Here is a 26071-nt window from a genome sequence, read left to right as displayed (position 1 = left end):
TGGCTCACGGGCCCGGGCCTAGTTGCTCCGCTGCATGTGGGATCTTCCCAGACCAGGGCTTGAACCCGTGTTCCCTGCATTGTCAGGCAGATTCCCAACCACTGCGCCACCAGGGAAGCCCGAAACCCTACATTTTAAATATTAAATTGGGAAAACACTGTTAAGAGTTAAAAGATGCTTCTTTGTGTGAATTAATGTGTGATTGAAACAAAGCTCAGTTCATAAAGCAGAGCATGAACATAGCAGTTGTTCACATTTTGCTCATACCTCTGAAAATGCAAGTTCTCCCCCAGTTTCTTTACAGCATGATAGGCCTTCAGCTGGTGATCGGATGGCTAACATTTCCATTTTTATATAAGAAACAACTTGATCACATGGTTTTTCAGCGCTTTCCCTAAAATCCATGATTGTTAATAGATTCTATTTTTTCCTCCATTATTTCTCAAAGGAAATATAGCAGCAAATTCATTCACTGCCAACCATTACAAATATTCAGTCCTTTATTAAGGTACATAACATTACAGTAGGCTTAGAGTGCTAATACATGGATAATAAAATAACTATAGCTAGTAAAACAAAGCAAATGAAAAGAAAATTAAAGAGCCTTGATCAAATGAAATACAACTTTCAAATGAAACACTGTAGAAATTATATATTGAAAAGCACTAGGAAGATACAATAATTCAGTAACAATTGAGGGAATAAATGAAAGAATCACAGTGATTAGAAGTTATTTTCATATTAATATGTATATTAGTGGGGTTCTCCAGAGAAACAGAGCCAACAGGATATGTGTGTATATGTAAAGAGAGATTTTTGGGTGGGGGGGCATGCTGCGTGGCTTTCGGGATGTTTAGTTCCCCGACCAGGGAGTGACCCCAGCCATGGCAGTGAAAGCACCAAGTCCTAACCATTGGATCGCCAGGGAAGTCCCCATAAAGAGAGATTTTTAAAAAGGAGTTGGCTTGTGCAATTATGGAGGATTGACAAGCCCAAAATATATAGCATAGACCTGCATATGTAGTTAGAGACCCAAGGAAGAATTGCAGTTCAAGTCCAAATGCAGTACTCTGGTAGAATTCCTTCTTGTTTGGGGGAGGTCAGTCTGTTCTGTTCAAGCCTTCAACTGATTGGATGAGGCCCACTTAGGTATGGGGGCGGGGGTAACCTGCTTTACTCAAAGTCCACTGATTTAAATGTTAATCTCATCCAAAAAACACCTTCACAGAAACATCCAGAATGTTTGACCAAGTTTCTGGGCACTGTGACCCAGCCAAGTTGACACAAAATTAACCATCACAGTATGTATTAGTTTTCCTTATATAGATAAGCATAGCATATATTTAGTTTCTAGTTCATGTAAGACAAGTTAGAAAACTAAACATTATTACATTTACTCCAAGTACAGCACTGACTGAGCCACAGGTAACTTGGTCTAAAATATTTAATCCTATAAATAGGCCATAGTATTGAACACATGGTCGTGTTAACAGTTCAAAGAAAGACGTATATTTCTAGAAGTAAGTTAAATGCACATATAGTTTTATAAAGAACAAAAAACAATCAGTAAAAATATTTAGGTTATAATATTCCCAGAGTCTATTTTCCACATTTTTGTTTGGTTAATTTGGTCACAATTTTAAACTGTAAATAATTACCCTTTAGAGGAACTAAACCATAACATGACATAAACTTCCTAAAGAAGGTAACTTGAAAAATATAAAAAGTGATTCCAATTTTTCTAAGTAACATTTGAGATACTACAAGAGCAAATGAATTAAGAAAACCTTTGAAATTATTCAATTATCTTTAAAATTATACTGGCATAATTTAATATCTAGAATGCCTAAAATACTGTTTTCATAGTAGATTTATCACTAGAGTATTTTGACCTTGAAAGCCTCAGTGCTTCTTTTTTTTTTTTTTTTTTTGGCTGCATTGGGTCTTCGTTGCTGTGCGCGGGCTTTCTCTAGTTGTGGCGAATGGAGGCAACTCTTCGTTGTGGTGCTTAGGCTTCTCATTGTGGTGGCTTCTCTTATTGTGAAGCACGGGCTCTAGGCGTGCGGGCTTTGGTAGTTGCAGCATGTGGGCTCAGTAGTTGTAGCACGCGGGCTCAGTAGTTGCAGTGCACGGGCTCAGTAGTTGTGGCTCGTGGGCTCTAGAGCGCAGGCTCAGTAGTTGTGGTGCATGGGCTTAGTTGCTCCATGGCATGTGAGATCTTCCTGGACCAGGGATCAAACCTGTGTCCCCTGCATTGGCAGGAGGATTCTTAACCACTGTGCCACCAGGGAAGTCCAGCCTCAGTGCTTCTAATGTGTAGCTTTAACCTGAAATCATAATCCTCGGTTTGCAAACATCAAATTCAATTTTATGTTAGTTGATATAGAAACTAAACAAAAAATTCTTAAATCAAAGTGATAGCATGCAGCAACCATTGCTACCAAAATGGAAAAGTTCTGTTTTTCCTTAGAGATTCTATGAAAAGAAAACCCAAAGTGAGTGACAAAGCCTACACATAAACATTGTTTAAAAATAGGATGTTTGCCAAAAATGGAAAATAATCCAAATGTCCACCAATTGTTGAATGGATAAATAAAATGTAGTATACCCAAACAATGGGATACTATTCAACAGTATAAAAAGCAATAAAAAGGAATGAAGTACTGATACATGCTACAATATGGATAAGCCTTGAAAACATTATGCTAAGTGAAAGAAACCAGTCACAAAAGACCACATAGTGTATGTTCCCATTTATATAGGCAAATCTATAGAGACAGAAAGTAGAGCTAGGGAGGATGGGGGGATTTGGGCATGACAGATAACAGGTAAGGGGGTGTGGTTGTTTTGAGGATGAGGAAAATGTTCTAAAATTGATTGTGGTGATCGTTGCACAACTCTGATTTACTAAAAAGCATTGAATTTTACTCTTTAAATGGATGAATTGTGTGATATGTGAATTATATTTCAATAATGCTGCTACCAAAAAAAAAAGAGAGAGAAACAAAACAAAATGCAAATCAGACCATGTTAACATCCTTTCAAGGACTGCTCTTGCACTCTGAATAAATTCTAAATGGGTTAAAAAAAAAAAAAATGTTTTCTAAAATTTCTCGTGAAGTGTCAGTGAAACTTTATAGTCTGAATTAAGACCTTATAAAACAAGGTTAAATTATACATAATTTTGCTGATTTGCATAACTTCCACATATAAAACAAGGTTAAATTGTACTGATTTGCATACCTTCAACAAGGTTCAGCTGATACACATAATTTATAGGTATCTACAGGAATTCTTTTTTTTTTTTTAACTTTATTTTTTTGGCCATGCTGTGCAGCTGCTCGGCTTGTGTGATCTTAGTTCCCTGATCAGGGTGAAGTGAAAGCACGGAGTCCTAAGCCCTGAACTGCCAAGGAATTCCCTCCATAGGAATTCTTAATGTCTCATCATATCTTCTCTCAGTAATTGTTGTTTATTGTTTTATACTCTTTCTATTCTAAATACCAAGAAGTCTTTTCACAGGGAGAGTTAAATCACTTTCCATTATCCCCAAAAGTGTAGGTAACAAAATATAAAATTAAATAAGATTTGTTAAAGTAACATAAAATCTCCATAACAATATTCAGTGACTGCTTATAAATGTTACCAGTTATCATAAAGCCTATAAAGTTTATCCTTAGATTAATAAAAAGAAATGTAGGGACTTCCCTGGCGGTCCAGTGGTTAAGACTCTGCACTTCTAGTAAACTCAAAATGGATTAAAGACCTAAATGTAAGACTGGACACTATAAAACTCTTAGAGGAAAACATAGGAAGAACACTCTTTGACATAAATCACAGCAAGATCTTTTTTGACCCACCTTCTAGAGTAATGGAAATAAAAACAAAGATAAACAAATGGGACCTAATGAAACTTAAAAGCTTCTGCACAGCAAAGGAAACCATAAACAAGATGAAAAGACAACCCTTAGAATGGGAGAAAATAATTGCAAATGAAGCAACTGACAAAGGATTAACCTCCAAAATATACAAACAGCTTATGCAGCGCAATATCAAAAAAACAAACAACCCAATCAAAAAATGGGCAGAAGAAGACTTCCCTGGTGGTGCAGTGGTTAAGAATCCGCCTGCCAATGCAGGGGACATGGGTTGGAGCCCTGGTCCAGGAAGATCCCACATGCCGCAGAGCAACTAAGCTGGTGCACCACAACTACTGAGCCTGCACTCTAGAGCCCGTGAGCCACAACTACTGAGCCCATGTGCCACAACCACTGAAGCCCAAGCACCTAGAGCCTGTGCTCTGCCACAAGAGAAGCCACCACAATGAGAAGCCCGTGTGCCACAACGAAGAGTAGCCCGCACTCGCCACCACTAGAGAAAGACCGCGCCCAGCAACGAAGACCCAATGCAGCTAAAAATAAATAAATATATGGGAAAAAAAGAAAAAAAGGGCAGAAGACCTAAATAGACATTTCTCCAAAGAAGACATACAGATGGCCAAGAGATGCATGAAAAGATGCTCAACATCACTAATTATTAGAGAAGTGCAAATCAAAAGTACAATGAGGTATCACCTCACACTGGTCAGAATGGACATCATTAAAAAATCTACAAACAATAAATGCTGGAGAGGGTGTGGAGAAAAGGTAACCCTCTTGCACTGCTGGTGGGAATGTAAATGGATACAGCCACTATGGAGAACAGTATGGAGGTTCCTTAAAAAACTAAAAATAGAATTAGCATATGACCTAGCAATTCCACTACTGGGCATATACCCAGAGAAAACCATAACTCAAAAAGACACATGCAGACTTCCCTGGTGGCGCAGTGGTTAAGAATCCACCTGCCAGTGCAGGGGACACAGGTTAAAGTCCTGGTCCGGGAAGATCCCACATGCTGCGGAGCAACTAAGCCCGTGCGCCACAACTACTGAGCCTGCGCTCTAGAGCCCGTGAGCCACAACTACTGAGCCCAAGTGCCACAACTACTGAAGCCCACGTGCCTAGAGCCCATGCTCCACATCAAGAGAAGCCACTGCAATGAGAAGCCCATGCACCGCAAGGAAGAGTAGCCCCCACTTGCCACAACTAGAGAAAGCCTGCACACAGCAATGAAGACCCAACGCAGCCAAAGATAAATAATAAATAAATTAATTAATTAATTAAAGAAAAAAAAAGACACATGCATCTCAGTGTTCATTGCAGCACTATTTACAATAGCCAGGTCATGGAAGCAACCTAAATGCCCATCGACAGATGAACGGATAAAGAAGATGTGGTATGTATATATAATGGAATATTACTCAGCCATAGAAAGGAACAAAATTGGGTCATTTGTAGAGACGTGGATGGATCTGGAGACTGTCATACAGAGTGAAGTAAGTCAGAAAGAGAAAAACAAATATCATATATTAACGCATATATGTGGAATCTAGAAAAATGGTACAGATGAACTGGTTTGCAAGGCAGAAATAGAGACACAGATGTAGAGAACAAATATATGGACACCAAGGGGGGAAAGGGAGGGTGGGCTGAATTGGGAGATTGGGATTGACATATATACACTAACTAATATGTATAAAATAGGTAACTAATGAGAACCTGCTGTATAGCACAGGGAACTCCATTTTGCTGTACAGTAGAAACTAACACAACATTGTAAAACAATTATACCCCAATTAAAAAAAAAAAAAAAAGACTCTATGCTTCCACTGCTGGGAGCTTGGGTTCAATCCCTGGTCGGGGAGCTAAGATACCGCATGCTGCTTGCTGTGGCCAAAAAAACCCAAAAAAACAAAAAACAAAAATACCCCAGAAATGTAGATTTGCCTTAAAATAAAAATACAGTGCTGATTGCTAAAAAGTTCTTTGTTAAAAAGAAACAAACAACCTAGGGATCAATTAAAAAAAAAAAAGGAGCTCTTTGTTGCATTAGGATGTGCTATAATGAGCAAGACTCCAGACAAAATTAAATGTTTGCCAAACTACAATACAACACACTTTTTTTAAAACAATTAATTAATTATTTTATTTTATTTATTTTATTTTTGGCTGTGTTGGGTCTTCGCTGCTGCGCGCGGGCTTTCTCTAGTTGCGGCGAGCGGGGACTACTCTTCGTTACGATGCGTGGGTTTCTCATTGCGGTGGCTTCTCTTGTTGCGGAGCACGGGCTCTAGGCGCGCGGGCTTCAGTAGTTGTGGCACGAGGGCTCAGTAGTTGTGGCTCGCGGGCTCTAGAGCGCAGGCTCAGTAGTTGTGGCGCACGGGCTTAGTTGCTCCGCGGCATGTGGTATCTTCCCGGACCAGGGCTCGAACCTGTGTCCCCTGCATTGGCAGGCGGATTCTTAACCACTGTGCCACCAGGGAAACCCTACAACACACTTTTAACATCATTAAGTGTAAGTTATACTGCACCAGCAGAATAGTTTTTTTGACTGGCACTATAAAACTAACTTTTAGAAAGAAAAAAAGACACCAAGTGTGAATAACAAATGGTGTAACTAAATTACTGCAAATGAAGATTAGCAGTGAGAAGTGAGGAAGGTGATACTCTAAACCATTCTGATACGATGGCATCTCTAATTTACAAGAAGTAGAACTCCCGTATCAGCATAAGATGGTAAAGTGGACTTGAAAAAGCTGGCCTCAGTGTGAATATCCAGTGTTGAAGCACCTTCCCTGAATGAGTGAACAAAGTTAAGGACATGTAGAGAGAATTTTATGCTGGAATGTCAGAGTCTTTGAAGGCTTTCTTCTCTGCAAAAGTTGTATGTAGCAGTTTTCCTACAAACTTCTCATTTAATTCAGAGCTAAATGGTGGAATTTCAAAGCACAGCTTAAGAGAAAGCCAGTCACTTTTGTTGTGGCAACATCGGAGTTGTGTTTGTTGTTGAATCCGTTGTTGCCTCCTCAGTGACCATTTCACAGGATTCTTCATTTGCTCTGAGCCAGAAGTTAAATACGGTAAATCAGGTTCTCCTTTCTCATCAGACGCATCAAGTTTTCTGTTTACACGTTGACTAGAAGCTTAGATATGGTGACACATTCACAGAAATCCCTGCAAGCCCACTTTATTCCTTAATATTTTCAATGTTTTATGAACATCCATGTTGATACAGCAAACTTTCCTTATAGTTCTGTTTTAATCAAATGAAAAAGGTTTTTCTCATCCCATCATTTAACATCTGAGCTAATCTGAAGTAGGAATTACTTCAGGATTATGACTCCAAAACATTATTAATACTCAGTATTAGCTCTGAAATATATCTGATGGTTTTTGAAGTCTTCTACCTTTGGCCAGTAAAAGAAATAGGGATCTGACTTCTGAGCAGTGGCTTCTGGATAACTGGTCTAATATTCTGAGGAGTACTATTGCTGATGGGCTGTATTCATTAATGAGAGGAGCCATGGAAACAAGCCATGTGTAATTTTGTTTAGAACTCTGCTGCGAGTCACAGGGTCCGAATCAACAAGGCTCTCACACCTTTTAAGAGATTCAGAAGAAAACCATAATTGATTGTTCTGGCTATGTAGTTGTGTGACTATATCATTATTATGATGCAGAGACAGTATGGTGTTTCTCAGAGTGAGTGCCTGATCAAAATATCTCTGCAGTCTGCACTTTTTCTTCATCAGTGTTTTGAACCTTTTCTAGTTCTGTAAGGAAGCTGTCCAGAGACTTATGTGAAAGTCTGCCAACTTTTGGTACGAGATTTCTCATCATTACAAAGGAAAGTGTTGAGTCAAATAGGAAAGCAATACGCTTTGTGAGTCCTGTAGACAGATGCAAATTGCTTATACTGGCTGTGTCAGCTGGATCTTGACTATTTCTATCAGTACCAGAGCTGACAAAACTTCTTTTCAGGACTCCTACTTTCCTTGCCATCTTTTTTTTTTTTTAATTTAATTTAATTAATTTATTTATTTTGGTTGCATCGGGTCCTAGTTGCGGCACGTGGGATCTTTGGTGAGGCACGCGGGATCTTCCGTTGCAGTGCACAGGCTTCTCTCTAGTTGTGGCGTGCAGGTTTTCTCTCTGCAGTTGTGGCCCGCGGGCTCCAGGGCACACGGGCTCTGTAGTTTGCAGCATGTGGGCTCTCTCGTTGAAGCGCGTGAGCTCAGTTGTTGTGGTGCGCGGGTTTAGTTGCTCTGCGGCACATGGGATCTTAGTTTCCCGACCAGGGATCGAACCCACATCCCCTGCATTGGAAGGTGGATTCTTTACCGCCGGACCACCAGGGGAGTCCCTTTCATTGCCATCTTATATCGAATAAAAAGAGTATCTTTTGTGGATGGAAAGTACTTTTAAATCTTTTTGCGGATGGAATATTGCACCTTGATGAATGTACTTGCTGCACATTTATTACTTATGTCTCTTCTTAGGAGCAAAGCCCAAGCAGCAATACATGGAAACATCCTTAGCCAGTGGTATGTCTATCTCAAGGACATTTGCAAGCTCTGCAACATTAATATGCTCATCTATTGAAAGAAATATAAAGTTTCAAAGTACTCACCTAGTCATCTTGAACTCAATTCATTACAAAACCTTCAGGAGAATAAAATTCAGATATTGACACGTTCAAATAAATCCTTTGTTGTATAAACTATGTAGCATATTGTAATATAGGGATTCAGAGAGTTGAGTATATTTCTCAGGCAAAATGCACATCTTTATGTCATATTTGAGATCTGACCAGCCTATACCACTCACCATGCCTCTTTGGCAGTTTCCACTGGCTTTATTGGTAGAAGATGTGACCATTCCTCAAATTTCAAAAAGAAAAAGTTTGATGATCTACACTGATCCATAATATCAATGTACTGCTATCTTTTTATGCCAAGAAAACGTAGACAGTCAGCCCTAATAAAATTGGGCAATGACGCATACCTTTTTTTTTTTTGGCCACGCCAGGCGACTTGTGGGATTTCAGTTCCCAGACCAGGGACTGAACCTGGGCCACGGCAGTGAAAGCCTGCAATCCTAACCACTAGGCCACCAGGGAACTCCTAAAGCATAACTTTTCTCATTGTTCATAATGTCCTCTATAATCTCAGTATAATATGATAATGGTGTTATCCTCAGACCCTTTAGCATAATACCCAATAAATGGTAAATGTACAGCGTGAAATAATCTCGACTGTAATAGTTCCTCAAAGTATTTGCATTCAATCTTTCTTGACGTGTTTAAGTTATATTTCTGTATCATAACTGACTGTGGGTATGTAGAGGACAATCTGCTTTGTGTATTTCCTCTGTGAATTTCCAAGACCCTATCACATGTTGGTGGGCAGCCTGTTCCGTGAGTGGCTGTGCCTGATGTGGAACTTCCTATCCATGGTGCGAGGGCCCTGGGACAGCTGGTGGGGAGCCTGCTGGAGGCCTGGTGCCTTACACTTTAGAATGCCTGGGCTGCCCCATGGTGAGGGCTCCAGACAGCTCAGCACGGCAGAGAACAGTGTCAGGGGTGCATCAGAGGATCTCAGTTTCTTCATTAAATTATACTTTAAGGAAAAAAGAGCTTTTAAAATCATCATTCTTGTAAATAATTATGCAGGTTCACTAATCTACTCTCATATGTGACTGTTCCTCAAATTTCAATGAAAGGATTGGAGAATGCCTTCATTTTGCTTCTCTCCATTTCAAAATTCTTGCCTATGTGACTGTTTTATTTCTAGGTTTACCATATCCTTTCCAGAGTGATCCCTCCTGCCTGTACCCATTATTCTAAGCTCTTCTGTTTTCTCTAGGACCTTTCCTCCTATCTTCAATCTTTCCTTTCTTCTACTCTGTGTGTGTGTGTGTGTGTGTGTGTGTATAAATTAAAAGATACCCTCAGGACTTTCCTACTCTTTTTACAGTGGCTATTTTTTCTCCTTTCTTTCTCTGCCAAACTTTCTGAACAGTTGGCTGTCCTCTGACGTCTCAGCTTCTGGCACAACTCTTACATATCTGATGAATGAATAAATGAATGATCTCACATTCATCTCTTCATTCACTTGACGCCAGCCACACAGGTCTTTCTTCTGTTCTTTGAACATGCCAAGCTCCTTCCCATGGGACCTGTGGACTGCTTGTTCCCTTTTCCTGGAACACTTTTCCTCAGATCTTTACGTGGCTAGCACCTCTCATCATCCCTACAAACACACAGATACACAGATACAGACACACACACACACACACACACTTCTTGGAGATCACCAGTAGTCCTTTCTTCAAGTTGAGTGCACTTTTTAATTTTTTTATTTTCTTTTATTTATTTGTGGCTGAGTTGTGTCTTTGTTACTGTGCACATGCTTTCTCTAGTTGCAGCAAGTGGGGGCTACTCTTTGTTGCAGAGCACGGGCTCTAAGCGTGCAGGCTTCATTAGTTGTGGCTCGCGGGCTCTAGATCGCAGGCTCAGTAGTTGTGGCGCATGGACTTAGTTGTTCCACGGCATGTGGGATCTTCCCCGACCAGGGCTCGAACCCGGTCCCCTGCATTGGCAAGTGGATTCTTAACCACTGCACCACCAGGGAAGCCCTGAGTGCACTTTTAAGTAAAATTTTTATAGAAGTATAACATACTTATTAAACAGTGCACAAATCATAAGTGTACAGCTTGATAAACTTTCATATAGTGAATGCCTCTATATAATTTGCACTCATCAAGAAACATTAACATTATGTTAATTATTCTTCAATAAAGCTAAAAAAATTTAAAAAGAAACATTATTAACACCGCAGAAACAACCTCTTATGTCCCTTCTCAGTCACTATTTTTTTTTTTTTTTTTAATTTTTGTTAAGTTATTTATTTATTTATTTATGGCTGTGTTGGGTCTTCGTTTCTGTGCGAGGGCTTTCTCTAGTTGTGGCAAGCGGGGGCCCCTCTTCATTGCGGTGCGCGGGCCTCTCACTATCGCGGCCTCTCTTGTTGCGGAGCACAGGCTCCAGACGCGCAGGCTCAGTCATTGTGGCTCACGGGCCCAGTCGCTCCGCGGCATGTGGGATCCTCCCAGACCAGGGCTCGAACCCATGTCCCCTGCATTGGCAGGCAGACTCCCAACCACTGTGCCACCAGGGAAGCCCCTCAGTCACTATTTTCCCAGAGAATAACTACTATACTGATTTTTTAAAACGTATTTATTTATTTATTTGGCTGCATCAGATTTTAGTTGTGGCATGCAGGATCTTTTTTTTTTTTTTTTTTTTTTTTTTTTTTAGTTGCAGCACGTGGGATCTAGTTCCCTGACCGGGGATCGAACCTGGACCCCCTGCATTGGGAGCGTGGAGTCTTAGCCACTGGACCACCAGGGAAGTCCCTATACTGATTTTTAACATCAAATATTTGTTTTGCCTGTTCTTAAACATCATACACATGGAATTGTACTATTTTCTATCTTTCACTCAACATTAAATTTGTGAGATTCAGCCAAGTTACATGAAGTTGTAGATCTTTAATTATCTTTGCTGTATAGTCTCTACTGTATGAGTATATCCAGCATATTCACTCTACTGTTGATGGGACATTTCAGTTGTGTCCAATTTTTGTCTATTACAGTAGTACTGCCATGAACTCTCATAACCTTTTGCACTTTTAATAGCCTTATTGATGTACAACTTAAATACCATACAATTCACTCATTGCTAAGTGTATGATTTAATTAATTCTTAGTAAATTTATACAGTTGTGCAATAATGACCACAATCCAGTTTTAAAACACTTCCATCACCCCCAAAAGTTGTGTTGTGTCTGTTTGCAGTCATTTCCTTCTCTCACCTCAGCCCTGGATGACCACTGATCTACTTTCTGTCTCTACAGCTTTGCATTTTCTAAAATTTTCATATAAGTGCAATGTAGTCTTTGGTGTCTGGCTTCTTTCACTTAACATAATGTTTTTTGAGGTTCATCCATGTTGATGCATGAATCAGCAGTCTGGTCCTTTTTTATTGCTGAGTAGTATTCCATCACAGTGATATAGAACATTTTGTTTGTGTATTCACCAGTTGATGGGCTTTTGGATTACATATTTCCAGTTTGGGGCTATTATGAATAATGCTGTTATTGACATTCATGTACAAATCTTTGTGTGGACATATGATTTCATTTCTCTTGGGTAAATACCTAAAAGTAGGATGGCTGGATCAGATGGTAAATATATATTTAGTATTTTTAAAAATTCAAAAATTTCCAAAGTGGCTCTACCATCTTACATTTCCACCAACAATGCATGAGGAATCCAGTTTGTTTCCTACAAAGTTTACCACTTTTAGTGGACAAAGCTGTGGATTTTTGCTCTCTGTCAAATTATTACCCATGTTTTATAGGTAAATAAACTGGGGCTTAAGGAGACCAAGAATTTGACCCATGTCACATAGCTAATGAGTATCAGAACTGGGATTCTAACTTTGGTTTTTGTTACAAGGTTCATACTCATTCCATTGACATGAATTGAGATGTATACTTGAATACTCAAGAGATCCCCACCCCCTCTGCCAAAATAGATTATTCATTGTTTTTTGCTCTCAAAGGCAAAGCTCTATTTTAGGAAGGGGTTTTCTTTAGCTCTTAAAAATTTATTTATTTTAGAGAGAACTTGGATCCTTACCTAACATCATACACACAAATTAACTCAAAATGGATCAAACACCTAAATATAAGATCTAGAGAACTATATGGACTTCCCTGGTGGTCCAGTGGTTAAGACTCTGCGCTTCTAATGCAGGGGGCACGGGTTTGATCCCTGGTTGGGGAAATTCCTCATGCCTCGTGACCAAAAAAAAACCACAAACCCAAAAAACCTATAAAACTCTTAGAAGAAAACACAAGATAAAAGCTTCATACCATTATATTTGGCAATGATTTCTTAAATGTGATGCCGAAGGCACAGGCAACAAAAGAAAACATAGACAGGGACTTCCCTGGTGGCACGGTGGTTAAGAATCCACCTGCCAATGCAGGGGACACGGGTTCGAGCCCTGGTCCAGGAAGATCCCACATGCCACAGAGCAACTAAGTCCGTGCACCACAACTACTGAGCCTGCGCTCTAGAGCCCACAAGCCACAACTACTGAGCCCGCGTGCCGCAACTACTGAAGCCCGTGTGCCTAGAGCCTGTGCTCCGCAACAAGAGAAGCCACCGCAATGAGAAGCCCATGCACCGAAATGAAGAGTAGCCCCCGCTCGCCGCAACTAGAGAAAGCCCGTGCACAGCAATGAAGACCCAATGCAGCCAAAAATAAATAAATTAATTAATTAATTAAAAAAAAAAAGAAAACAGACAAATTGGAGCTCATGAAAATTAAAAACTTTTGTGCATCAAAGGATACAATCGACAGAGTAAAAAGACAACCTACAGAATGGTAGAAAATATTTGCAAATCACATATCTCATAAGAGGTTAATATCCAGAATATATAGAGGACTACTAAAACTCAAAAACAACAACAAAAACCCAATTCAAAGTTGGGCAAAGGACTTGAATCGACATTTCTCCAAGGAAGATATACAGATGGCCAATAAGCAAATGAAAAGATGCTCAATATCACTAATCATCAGGGAAATGCAAATCAAAACCACGAGATACCACTTCACACTCATTAGGATGGTTATTATTTTTTAAAATGGAAAATAAGTGTTGGTGAGGATGTGGAGAAATTGGAACACTGTGCACTCTTGGTGGGAATGTAGAGTGGTACAGCTGCCATGGAAAACAGTATGGCAGTCCCTCAAAAATTGAAAAACAGAATGATCCAGCAATTGATCCAGCAATTCCACTTCTGGGTATACACCCAAAATAATGGAAAGCAGGGTCTTGGAGAGATATTTGTACACCGATGTTCATAGCAGCATTATTCACAATAGTCAAAAGGTAGACACAACCTAAGTATATCCATTGATGGAAGAATGGATAAGTGAAATGTGGCATACAGATATATGTATATAAAATGGAATATTTTTCATCCTTTTAAAAGAAGGAAATTCTGACACATGCTATAGGATGAACCTTGAGGACATTATGAGTGAAATAAGCCAGTCACAAAAAGATAAATTCTATATGATTCCACTTATATGAGGTACCTAGAACAGTAAAATTGAGCGACAAAATGTATAATGGTGGTTGCCAGGGGCTTCCTGGGGGAGGGAAATGGGGAGTTATTGTTTCATGGGTATGGAATTTCGGTTTTTCAAGATGAAACGAGTTCTCGGGTTGGATGATTGCACGACATTATAAATGAACTTAATGTCACTGAACACATAAAAATAGTTAAGTTGGTAAATTTTATGTTATGTGACTTTTATTACAATTTTTAAAAATTAAAACATTCATTCATTCACTCATAAAGTTTGCAATATTCCAGGCACTCTACTAAGGGCAAGGGATACAAATGTAAACAATACCCTGTTCATGCCTGCAAGGAACTTATAGGCTAGTGTGACCATCAGACAGGTGGGCACAGTGTGACCAGGGTTGTGGGAGCCTGTTGGAGGGGCACCTTAGTCCCCTATGTATGTCAGACCCAGCATATGTTTAACAAATAACAGAAGTCGGCAAAGCAATAAATACTACAAGATCTGTGCCTTTGATTCATTATCAGAAAACTCTCTCCTAGGCAGAGCTGGAGATGGTGAGTCTGCTACTACCCAAGTGGTTTGGTTCAGAGGCCAAAAAATGATTTGCTGGGACTATTACTGAGGGTATTTCTAAGTTACTTAGAACATGTGAGCACTGTCCTTTTTTCTCACTACTCCTTCCAGATGGAATCTTCTATTGATTTTATTACTATTCTATTCACTCAACTCCCACTTCCAATACTCTTGTCTGGGTTATGACAACAGCTTTATCTTCCTGTGACCAGAGTCCACTCCACTGATTCATTCTCTGCACTGCAGTCAGTCATCCCTATTTAAAACACTTCAGTGGCTCCACATTACCCTCAGAATACTCCAGACTCCTTAATGTGGTGTCTTAGCTCAGGCTGCCATAACAATATATCACAGACCTGGTGGCTTTAGCAACAGGAGTTTATTTCTCATTAAGGTCTGGAAGCTGGGAAGTAAGATCAAGGTGCCCATCCATTAGGTACCCTGGTGGGGGCCCTCTTCCTGACATGCAGACAGCCTTCTCACTGTGTCCTCACATGGTGGAGAGAGAGCACTCTGGTCTTTCTTCCTCTTTTTATAAGGACGCTAATCCCATCATGGGGGTGCTACCCTCATGACCTCATCTAAACCTAATTACCTCTCAAAGACCCAAACTCCAAATACCGTCACATTGGGTGTTGGGGCTTCAACATATGAGTTTTGGGGGCACAAATATTCAGTCCATAATATGTGGCTTCTCCAGCCTTTCAGGGCCCCTGTTTTCCTCTTTATCTCCATCTCTCTCACTGCTTCCCTTTAGTCTGCAACCTAGCCATGCTGATAGCTGGCAATACTTGAATGCCCCTTGTTCTTGCTTCTTTCTAGGCCTTTGTACAAGCCATTCCCTCTACCTAGAATGACTTTGCCCTCTTTTGCTAGGATAACTCCTATTTGTCCTTTAGGTGTCCTCTGCAAAGAAGCTTCCTGGGCCCCAAACCAGGTCAGGTGTCCTTCATCTGGGTTTCTGCTCTCGAGTGCCTTGTGCATTTCCGTACGGTGGCTCTCATCACACTGTATCGTTGTCTCTCCTGCCCCACCATCCACCACCCCAGTGAACTCCCTGAAGGCAGGACGGGCCTCGTTCACCTCAGCACCTTGTACAATGTGTGGCTAACGATGTATGCACAATGAATACTTTGGTTTGTATAGCGCTCTGTAGTTTTCAGAGTGTCCTGACACAAATTAACTCATCTATAGAGGTATAATTATATTTCCTTACTTAACATTCATTCCTCCTGAATAAAATATTCCTTTAAAAATATTACTTTTACTAACAAGATTTCTGTGAAGTCAATAATCCACCATGTCACTAATGTGACTGAGTCAGGGGTCAAACGATCTCATTTTTCCTGATATACTAGAAGAGTTTGTGAAAAAGCAGATTTCTTTCTATAACCCAGCAGGACCCTATGGGGCCTTCCTGGGACAGACCCCTCTCCTATAGTCTCTGCTTTAGCTCCTCTGTGAAGTACCTAGATAATCGTATCTGATGCACATTTCCTGAGTAGTTTTACAGATGTTAAAACTCCCACCAAATGGAAGAAATTAACTACTTGATGATGATGAGCCCATAGCCCCCAGACCTACTGGCGCCTAAGGACTGATAATGTTACCCCTGTGACATCGTCCTGTTACCTCACCATCAACCAATCAGAGAATTGTGCACAAGCTGTTCACGGACCCTGGGATGCCCCTCCCTCACTTTGCCTTTAAAAATGCTTTGCTGGGACTTCCCTGGTGGTCTAGTGGGTAAGACTCTGTGCTTCCACTGCAGGGGGCACTGGTTCAATCCCTGGTGGGGGGGGGGGACTTCCCTAGTGGTCCCTGGTGGTTAAGAGTCCGCCTTCCAATGCAGGGGATGCGGGTTCGATCCTTGGTCGGGGAACTAAGATCCCACATGCCACAGGGAAACTAAGCCCGCGTGCTGCAGCTAGAGAGCCCATGCACTGCAACTACCGAGCCTGTGTGCCACAACTAAAGACAAGCCCGTGCATCACAACTAGAGAGAAGCCTGTGTGCTGCGACGAAAGATCCAGCGTGTCACAACTAAGACTCTACCCAGCCAAAAACAAACAAACAAACAGAACAAAAAAACCATTAGGGAGTTCGCATGTTTTGAGTACTAGCTTTCCTGAACTCCTTGCTTGGTGCCCTGCAATAAGTGCTATACTTTCCTTCACCACAACCCAGTGTCAGTAGATCAGCTTTACTGTGTGTGGGTGAGAGGATTCAAGTTTGGTTCAGTAACATTTTGAATGACTTGATGGAGGTAGGTGTCTGTGAGGGTGCAGTGGGGGAATGGGTATTGGCCTCAGCTGGTGATCTGACCTCAGGAGTTTGCATCCCTGGCTTCCTGGTGGCAGAAATTGGGAGGCAGGACTAGGAAGGGAATGCCTGTGGCTTGGAGGAAGCTCTTAGTTCTTAGAATCACAGAACTTTAGTCTTAGGTCATTTGGTTCAACCTCTGCCTTTAAGAAGTGGGGAAAGAGATCTAGTATTTTGCCCAGAAAAACCTCAGAAGACCTCCTACCAATCTTGTTTTCCCTCTCCCAAAAGCCTGAAGTTGGAGGTCACTAGGCTTCTGATCTCAATCAAAATATCTCTCAGAAGCATTTATCCCCTCTCTTTCAGCAGCATCATCTGAATAGTATACTCTGGATAGATGATGGGTTAATATTGCTACATATAAACTCATGGAAGGCATAGTCCTTGGCCTCTAGGAACTTACAAATCAAGACCAAGTGTTTAAAAATGATTTGCACATGCCGTCAAGTCAAAAGAAAGAGAAAGTTTTAAATATAGCTTTTATTTGAAAGCCGAACCAGACATTAAATCAAAATAATTTTTATTTTTTTGCTTTTGCTTGGACTTTCCACTTCGTATATGTAGATGCTCTAAAATTATGATTTAGATTTAGGAAAGTGCTGATTTCGGAAAGTGGATGTTCGTTTTTCCCCAGGGTGCAGAGGAGTCAGAGTAGGGATGGAAGGATGACATCACTGAGCACCTCCTGCAAAGTGAGGATTGTCATTCCCACTTCTCTGTAGGACTCTGAGGTGCAAGGATTCCCCATGGTTAGGTTGCTAATAGTTGTGTGTGTGTGTGTGGTTTGAACCCAGTTCTGTCATCAGAGCCACACAGGCTGCTAAGAAGCAGAAAGTCTGGCATTCTGGGTCCCAATTATCAATGTGAAATACAGCCAGTTAAGTTCAGAAGGAGGTTATCTGGTTCAAGCCTGCCTTTTACAGATGGAGGAGCCGAACCCCTAAATGACAGAGCAGCCAGCCTGCAGAAGGGCAGAAGGCAGTGTATGTGTGTGGGCCAGGTGTGGCCCAGCGCTGACACAGGAAGCCTGAAGCGAGAAAGGGTGATTCCATCCAAGAAAGAGAAGGCGGAAAAGTGGCTATTCTCATTCCCACACTCAAGGTGTAAATTCCTTTATTGAGTCATAGTAATTTTCCAAAAATTCTGAGTCCTGGTACTTTAGGCTCTCAGCCCAGTATTTATCTCTTTGTCCCAAAACTCCACACCCTTCAAGGTGCCTCACGGTCCAGCAGGGAGTGGGGGGCTCCCGCAGCTGCACATCATTCTCTGTCACCCCTAGCCCCCGAACCCCTGGTTCCTTTGGTCTCACCTCTAGACCACTGTGTCTTTCAAAAACTTCTTCCCTGGCACTTCCTCACTGACTGACAAAATCTTTCCCAAGGCATGGTCCTTATATTTACATTTGTACAGAGCTTTTGCTTTTATAATGTACTTTCTTGCCCAGCTTCTCACTTGATCCTCATAAACACCCCAAGTGAGGTAGAAGGAAAGGGATTATTACTCCCATTTTACAGGAAAGAAGACTGAGGCTGCCCTCTTGATTCTCCAGTGTCATCAGCAAACATTTATGGGTCTAAGCCTCACACTGGCTCAGCAGTGCTCCTTTGACACAGGTTCTAGGTTTTCTCCTTTTCTTCTCACGTTTCCTGGAATCCCAGTGGGTTTTACACAGCAGGCACGCTACAAATATAGCTGATGATCCATGGCTAACCGAAGGCTGCAGTCAAAAGCTTTGTGTTGCTTTGGCGGTGCCCCTCTAGACTCCTTAGCTGATTTCCAAGTGAATCGCATGCCACTCCTGTCCCTTTCCTGTTTATAATTCATTGTCTAATCAGATTTTTCAGGGGACGTAAGTTTGCAAACTTCCGTTTTATCCAAATGGATCGGTTTTTCCTTGCCTAAATGTTAGGCATCCATCCTGATGGGTTTCACAAATTAATGTAATTTATTTTCCATTTTGTCAGTGCAAAACAAAGGTGTTCTTAAGACAAAGGACTGAAGACCACAGTCCTTCCTCCTCTTCTATTTCTTGAGTCAGCAGCAAGTAAACAGTTCTGTAAACATGTGTGGGTCTACGTCCTTGTGTGTGTGGACCCGCTGCTTTATTCCATCCTTAACTGGTTTTGTCCTAGTTAAGTACCAAGTGGCCTTGTCTTAGTCAAAACGGAGATTCCCGTAGCATCTGGACTTTCATCAAAGCCCGTTTCAGTTGCTCGTAGGTGACGAACATCACCACATTCCAGGCTCCCAGACGCAAAAAGGAGGGTGTAAATCTGATGAGAGAAACAACCACATGGTCAGGTGGGTGGACTTGAGTCCTGCATGGATCTATGTGCTCCCCCCTTGGCGCTGGTGCCACAGGACCAGCCTTCTGTTCGTCACGAGCATTTTCTGAGATAGTTCAGTCATTTTCTTCTCTGCTGAAGGAATTTAGGCAGAAGCTAGAGTTGGGAAAGGAAAGAAAACTAACATTTTGAGCCGTGTTACTGTGTCAGGCAGTTAATTCTCACAGTTCTATCAGGTAGCTATGATTGTTGCCAGTTTTTTCTCTTCAGAAACCGAGGTTAAGTAGCTCAGTTAAAACCACCTGACTCCACTCTGCTGCTGGGTATTTCTGGGCTCATTTACAAGCTGAGTGGCCACCCATGTGGAGACCCCGGCCTCCAGCTGGAGGCCCCCCAGGGCGAAAACAACGTGACACCAAATTTAGCTACTCTCCGGAGAGCCTGCCAGTCCTGCGGTAGGTGTTGCGGCCGGGCGAGAGCCCCCCCTCGGCTGTGCTTCGCAGACTCAGGGAGCGGCCCGGCCCCCGCTCTTCTTCAGCCTCTCTCTCCGCTAATCCCCTCCTGGTCCTCTCAGCTCCTGCCAGACGCTTCCTCCCACAGCTTTGCCCATGTTGCTCCTTCTGCTTGGAATATCTCCTTCTCTCCTTACCGGGCTGTTCGCTCTTGGCTCCGTGGGACTCAGCTTGGGCACCAGAACCTCCCACCAAGGCCTCTCCTGAACCCTCAGCCTGGGCCCCTCACAGGGCGTATAGCACGGGGACCACGAACGTGCACTCTGGCGTTAGACCTGGATTCACGTCCTAGCTGGACCAGCTTCTTGAACTTAATCTTTCTCAGCCTCGGCTTACTTACCTGTAACATGAGGACATCAACACCTACCGCACAGAGTTGTCGAGAGGATTAAATGAGTTAAGGTACAGCACATAGCACCAGGCTCGGTATTAGTAAATCCTCAATAAATGTCCCTTACTGGTTGGCTGCTCTTCAAAGGAAGCACAGCACAGGGCCCAGCACCCGCAAGATGCTCAGTGAATGTTTGCCAAGTGAAAGTACAAACCGAGACAAGTGGCCACAGCTGAAGAGTGAAATGATGGAGGCACTTACAGGAAAAGAACTGTCAGCTGGAACTCAGTTTTGTGACGTCATCCCAGGGTCGAGAACGTGGTTGCTTGTTGGGCCCAATCTAACGCTGGGCACCAGAAGACTATCTTCAGTGGTGGAGGTAAGAGGGCCAAGCAAAGAGCTTAGCGTGGGATGGACGATGTGGGTGGTATCTGATGGTCAGGGTTTGAGCCGTGGCTCTGCCGTTCAAACTTTGTGAGCTGGGACAAGTTCCATGACCTTTCTGAGTCTCAGTCTCTTCCCCAGTAAATGTGGAGAACACGGCCCAGTTCATGGGGGTGAGATAATATTTGTGAAGTGCTTAGCAAAAGGCCTCATACTTAGGGACTTAGCAGTCACGATGATTGTTAATAACTACACTATAGAGTGCTGCCTTGGTGCTGGGGACTCTGGGATGTGGAAGATGTATACAGTTGACCCTTGAACAACACAGGTTTGAACCGTGAGGGTCCACTTATACACAGATCTTTTTTCAATATTAAATACTACAGTACTGTATGATCTGCAGTTGGTTGGATCCGTGGTTGGTTGAATCTGTGGATGTGGAACCGGGGATATGGAGGAACCATGGCAACGGAGGAACCTCATGTATGGAGGGCCGACTATAAATTGTCTACGTATTTTCAACTGTATGGGGTCCATGCCCCTAACCCTCTCATTGTTCAAGGGTCAACTGTATAAGCCACAGTCCTTGGCTGCAAGGAGCCTGCACTCTAGCATGGGGGATAATTTAAACTTACAAATGTTATAATATTGATACAAAGTAGGAAGTGGTAGATCCCATAAAAATGGTGTGGAGGAAGTATCGCTGAAGTTCACAGAGGGGGAAAATTTACACCTGAGAGTGTTAGGGAGGAGGTGGCATTTGAACTAGTCTTGAAGGACAGCTAAGTTGTAGAGCATGTGGATGGCGCAGGAAAGGCATTCCATGCAGAGGGAACAGTAAATGCCAAGGCAGAGAAGCAAGAAAACATGAAGCACATTGGGCACTTGGGCTGCTGACTGTGGTGATCCACAGTGATGGCAGGGGTTCAGGGAAAAGTCTCAGGATTACCAACCACCTTTCCCTCCTCCTCCCCTGCCCAGGACGTTTGGGGATGGCACTTTGACCTATGCCTAGACACCTTTTTTTTCGGATAAGCCTCCCTGACTCTCCAAATCAGATCTGGTCCACTCTTTCTAAAAATCATTTCCGTAGGTCTTTATACTTGTCCTTTGCGGCATTTACACCTGTGCTGTTCACCAGTGTGTTTCCAGGTGGACCCATGGTAGACACAATCCACATGGGGGGAGGAAGGGAGGTGGGGAGGGAGGCCTGCTTCTCTAGGAGGGAGTACTGGCAGCAGGAGGGGAGGCTCACCCCTTATAGAAGGCTGTGGGGCCCTCCTGGGTCACCATCTTCAGCATACAGTCGAAGGGGCTGCGGTACTGGCCTGGGGGTGAGTTCATATACCGGGTCTTCACCACATCCACTGGGGAGGCCACCACTGTGGCACAGAAGCCAGCTCCAAAGGCAGAGATGAAGTGGCAGGGGAAGTTGTCTGTGGCAGGTTAGGGAAGAGCAAATATTGGGCTGTGAGATGAGGAGTGCCCTTGCTTTCTGTTTCATATGTGTCCATTGTTTGTCCCTCATGAAATTGTGAACTCCCTGAGTGTAAGGATAGTGTTTTCCAAATCTCTCACAGTGCCCAGGGCGGACCTCTTGGTAAGGACGTGTAAAACAGAACTGGGCTGTCCCAGAGTTGGAAGGTAATCCAGTCCAACCACCTAGTTGGAGGAAACTGTAGTCAGAGAAGGTGACCCTTGCTTAAAGGTGCATGGGGAGAGGTGGCACGGGGCTGGAAGCCAGGTATCTGGCCTCCTGTCCGGGGTTCTTTCCTACTCATCATAATGATATACTGGGCACTTTTTGCTGGGCACTGCGCCTCCCTCTACTCTTTCTAAAGCCCAGTTGCCCGTGGGTGGTGCCCACTCTCTGGAGTCCCGGGTTCCCTCTCTGCTATGGGAGGGCCGTCTGCCTGGAGCCCAGGGCCTCACCGGTGAGCAGGTGGTAGTCTAGCAGCTTCTCCTTGATGATGTCATAGGTCACCATCTCAGCACAGTTGATGATGGCATTTCTCGTGATGTTGGGCAGAGTTCCTGTCAGGGAGGGGGTGGGGCTGATGAGTGGGGAAGAGGAGAAGTGGACCCCCTGGCTGCAAGGGCACAGGCCCCAGGTGGGGGGACATGGTGCCCCATTCCAGGGGTCTCAGAGGAGCCCACCTCAGGTGGGCAGATTCCATACTTTCCTTTCTGATGTTTAAAAACTCTCAGGTTATCTATGTCCATCTTAGAGACAAAAAACAGAGAGGCCCTCTTGTGTTTGTTTGGGCCACATTTCAGAGCATAATCTGCAATATCTATCAAAATTAACATATGTCTCCCTGAGACCTGGCTAGAGCCAGAAAAGGAAGCCTTTCTTTGGGAGAGGGAGGCTAGGCTCTTGGAACAGTGACAGGATGTAGTCCTGGCAGGGCCCTTGGAGAGCGTCAAGACCACCCCCCTGGTTTCACAGATGAGGGCCGGGCTCCAGGAAGGCACACAGCAAGTGAGGCTGTGACCCAGGTGTCCTGCCTTTAACCTTCACTGGGTCACTGTTTCCTCTGCAAGATTCACGTGAGCCCCGGCCACATGTGGGAGAGACAACAGCATTTGTCAAGGTGGCCACCACTCAGACACATAGGGAACCCTAAAGCCTTGTTCCCAAGGAAGCCCCCTCCTCAAAGCTGCCTCCCCCAGTGGCCTCTGTTTCTTCTCCATGCCCTGCAGTCACCCCTCATAGGCCTTTGCTGGGAAGGCCCTTCCCACCCTCTCTGCACGCTGGGAGCCTGCTGAGCCTTTGAGGCCCAGATTGTGTGTCACCTCCCCCCGCCCCAACCCCCAGCCCGCATGGCCTCTCCTGCCTCCGGCCCTGCCCCTCCACGTGAACCCAGCACATCCTGCCCTGTGGAATGGCTGCTCCTTGACATGTCCCCTCTCCTCTGTGTGACTGTGAGAACCACGAGGATGTCTTCTATTCATTTCTCTCTCCCTCACAGTCCTGCGCATGGTGAAGAGTTGGCAAACTGAACTGAATTTGGGGCAGGGTGGCGGGTCAGCTGGGATGTTGCAGTGGTTGGGATGTTCCTTTAGAGTCGCTGGAATACAAGTGCTGGGAGCTCCCCCCTTGCCCAGTTCCCTGCTCTAGCCCTAGGGTAGGGAAATCACTGCCCAAGACCCCCTGAACCTGGAGTCCAGACCTACCTTTCCACAGGCCCCTGACCCCTTCCTCCCTGGCGATGGTCCTGTAGGCATCCATTGTCCTGCTGTACTTCCTATTGCTCCCGGGCCCAGCGTGCACGCTGGCCTGAAATCGGATCTTCACCACATCCGTGGGCTGGGCACAGGTCACTGCCATGGCCCCGGTGGTGCAGCCCGCCAAAATCCGGGTAGTGATGCTGGAGTCTGGAGGGGAGGAGAGTGAGTGGGCCAGTGTTCCGCCACCCAGCACCTCTCTGGGCCTGATGCTGATCTCTGGGGGCTTCCCCTGCTTGATGCCTTCCTCTCTTGGGCCAAGGTTCCAGAGCCTCCTTAACGGAGGCTCAGAGTCTTCTCATGAGCATGTTACCAACTTCTCACGCCCCAGCTCTGCCTCTGAGTCTGCACTGCCCTGGTCTTCTGACCCACAGCCTAGATTCTGCTTCCGCCCACCCCCTCGGCACTCACGGTCCGATCCCTTGGGGGTGTAGAACTGCTTGACGGAGTCGTAGAGGCCGATGCGGACGGAGGCGAAACTCATCTGGCGGTGCAGGCCGGCGACCAGGCCTTTGTAGGGGCTGCGGGGGCCCTCGGTGCGCACCATGGTCAGGATGGTGCCCAGCACCCCGCGGTACTGCACGCTCCGGGCCGCCTGGTTCTCCCCCTGGATCTGAGGGACACCCCGCAGCGGTGTGAGGAGCTGGGTGGGGGGTGGACGGGGCTGTGTGCAGGGGGGCCTGCTTGGGGCTGGACCTCGGAACAAGCATGATCACTGGGTCACAACCCAGTAAAAGTGACAGTTTTGTGTAGCAAGTTCCAGCCCACAAACTGTTGTACACAGTGTGGTGTTGGATCCTCAGGGAAAACAGAGGGTGGATTGTTTTTCTTGGTACAAGTTGTCAGTGGCTTGCCCAAGCTCACCCAGTAATTCCTTACTTCTACTTCTCACTTTTTGGCTTACAAAGTAGGGCAAGGCATGTCCTGCCAAGGAATTAAGATCTTTTGGTCTTGGGTGATGGCGATGGGGAGGTGGCGAGGCAGGGTCGTGGGCAGTGGGGTGAGTGGCCTGCTCAGGGTCCGCTGTGAGGAAGAGCGAGCGGGCAGACACTGCAGGTGCCCCGGTGGAGAACTCAGCCCCTCCGCTGATGGGAATAATGACCTTCGGCCAAAGGGCGCCTACCTGCAGGCGGACCTTGGCTGTGTCCAGTGGAAAGGTGAGGAGGTCAGCAAAGCAGGCCGCTGTGCCCGCCCCCAGGAACTTCACAGCCGTTGTGGGAGGCACCTCTGAAGGCTTCAGTCCAACCATGGTCCCAGGGGCTCTGCCCGGTCCCTCCAGGGCCCAGCGGAGGTCCAAGGAGAGAGGCTGCTGCACAGCCCTGGGCTTCAGTGCATGGAGGAGGCTGCAGGAGACAGGCCAGAAGAGGGGATAGAACCCATGCCCTCTGGGCCCGTCCCCAGGCCCCCCTCAGCATCAGGAGGGTGTTTATAAGGGAAAAACCTGTGCATGGCTGTGCTTAGCTGTGTGGATTTGACTTATAAGAACAGGTCACTTTCCTCCCCTTATCTCTTGCCATCCTCACCCTGCCCCCTCTCCCCTCCCGGTTGGAGGTGGGTCTTCACTGTATAAAGGCTCAGGCAGGGACAGGCAACCCCCCAACCCCATTCTCCTTCCCCAGCCTCAGGCTGCTTCCTGGGAAAGGCCTGCTCCCTGAGGTGTATGGAGAGAGAGCCTGCCAAGTCTCATCACTTTAGGCCCTGCCGTCCCAAATCAACAAAATAAATGTGCCTCGTGGCTCAGTTAAACTGCTAGCCATCTTGGATGCGGGGTTGTAGTTGTTGTTTCCTCCAAGCCTGCCTGAATGTACTCTTCTTTACTTAAAACAAACACAGTCCTTCTCAGCCTGTGATTGCTTCTCTGTCACTAAAGACATTTAGCCTGTGACTAGAGATGTTTCCCCCCGACACTGTAGGACTCCTGGGCTGGTGTTCTGCTGTGGAGGGACGGGGTAGGGGGGGTGGTGACTGACCCTGGGCCCCTCTGCTGCTCGGCATCCCCAGGGCTCTGAGGGGGACTGTGCCCCCTCCCTGCCCCCAGGTGTGCACTTGTGCCTGCACCCATCTTACTGCTGGTGGACCAGGGGCATGTGTACATGAGGGTCCTGGTTTAGCCTTGGTTACCTTGGGAAGCTGGCACAGGCCTTTGGTGCTGATGCCATCTCTTAGCAGTTCATACCCATGGGCACCCCAACTCACACACTCGGCGCCCCCCAGTGTGCTGGGATCCTGGACCCTTCAGCATTGTCACCCCTGGAACCAGGGCCAGTCCCACAGAGTTAACTGTTAAGTGGGCAGAGTGTGTGCCCCCTTCTCTACAGTAATGGAAAAACTCTGGTCCTGTGGTGAGGAAACCTGAGTTCCTGCCCTGTCTTCATGGCTTACTAATG

General features: G+C 44.8%; 1 protein-coding gene and 1 pseudogene across 4 annotated transcripts; both read right to left on the bottom strand.

Moving 5' to 3' along the window:
* Positions 1-6503: 6503 nt before the first annotated feature.
* On the bottom strand, positions 6504-15606 carry LOC133099863 (protein FAM91A1-like; annotated as a pseudogene).
* A 3496-nt stretch (positions 15607-19102) lies between these two features.
* Positions 19103-24933, bottom strand: LOC133099294 (putative mitochondrial transporter UCP3). 4 transcript variants are annotated; one of them, XM_061202873.1, is made up of 6 exons: positions 24808-24933; positions 24092-24297; positions 23634-23827; positions 22389-22490; positions 21712-21892; positions 19103-19217 (listed from the first exon to the last, which is right to left on the bottom strand). In XM_061202873.1, the coding sequence occupies exons 1-6, from the start codon at positions 24931-24933 to the stop codon at positions 19103-19105; spliced, it is 924 nt and encodes a 307-aa protein (XP_061058856.1). The 4 variants fall into 4 exon arrangements, with proteins under 4 accessions (XP_061058856.1, XP_061058855.1, XP_061058857.1 ...); XM_061202872.1 differs by having other exon boundaries at positions 23634-23834; positions 24096-24297; XM_061202874.1 differs by lacking the exon at positions 22389-22490 and having other exon boundaries at positions 23634-23834; positions 24096-24297.
* Positions 24934-26071: the final 1138 nt, after the last annotated feature.

Source organism: Eubalaena glacialis, chromosome 10 (assembly GCF_028564815.1).
Source record: "Eubalaena glacialis isolate mEubGla1 chromosome 10, mEubGla1.1.hap2.+ XY, whole genome shotgun sequence".
Lineage (NCBI taxonomy): Eukaryota > Metazoa > Chordata > Mammalia > Artiodactyla > Balaenidae > Eubalaena > Eubalaena glacialis.
This window is presented reverse-complemented; position numbering and strand designations above follow the sequence as displayed.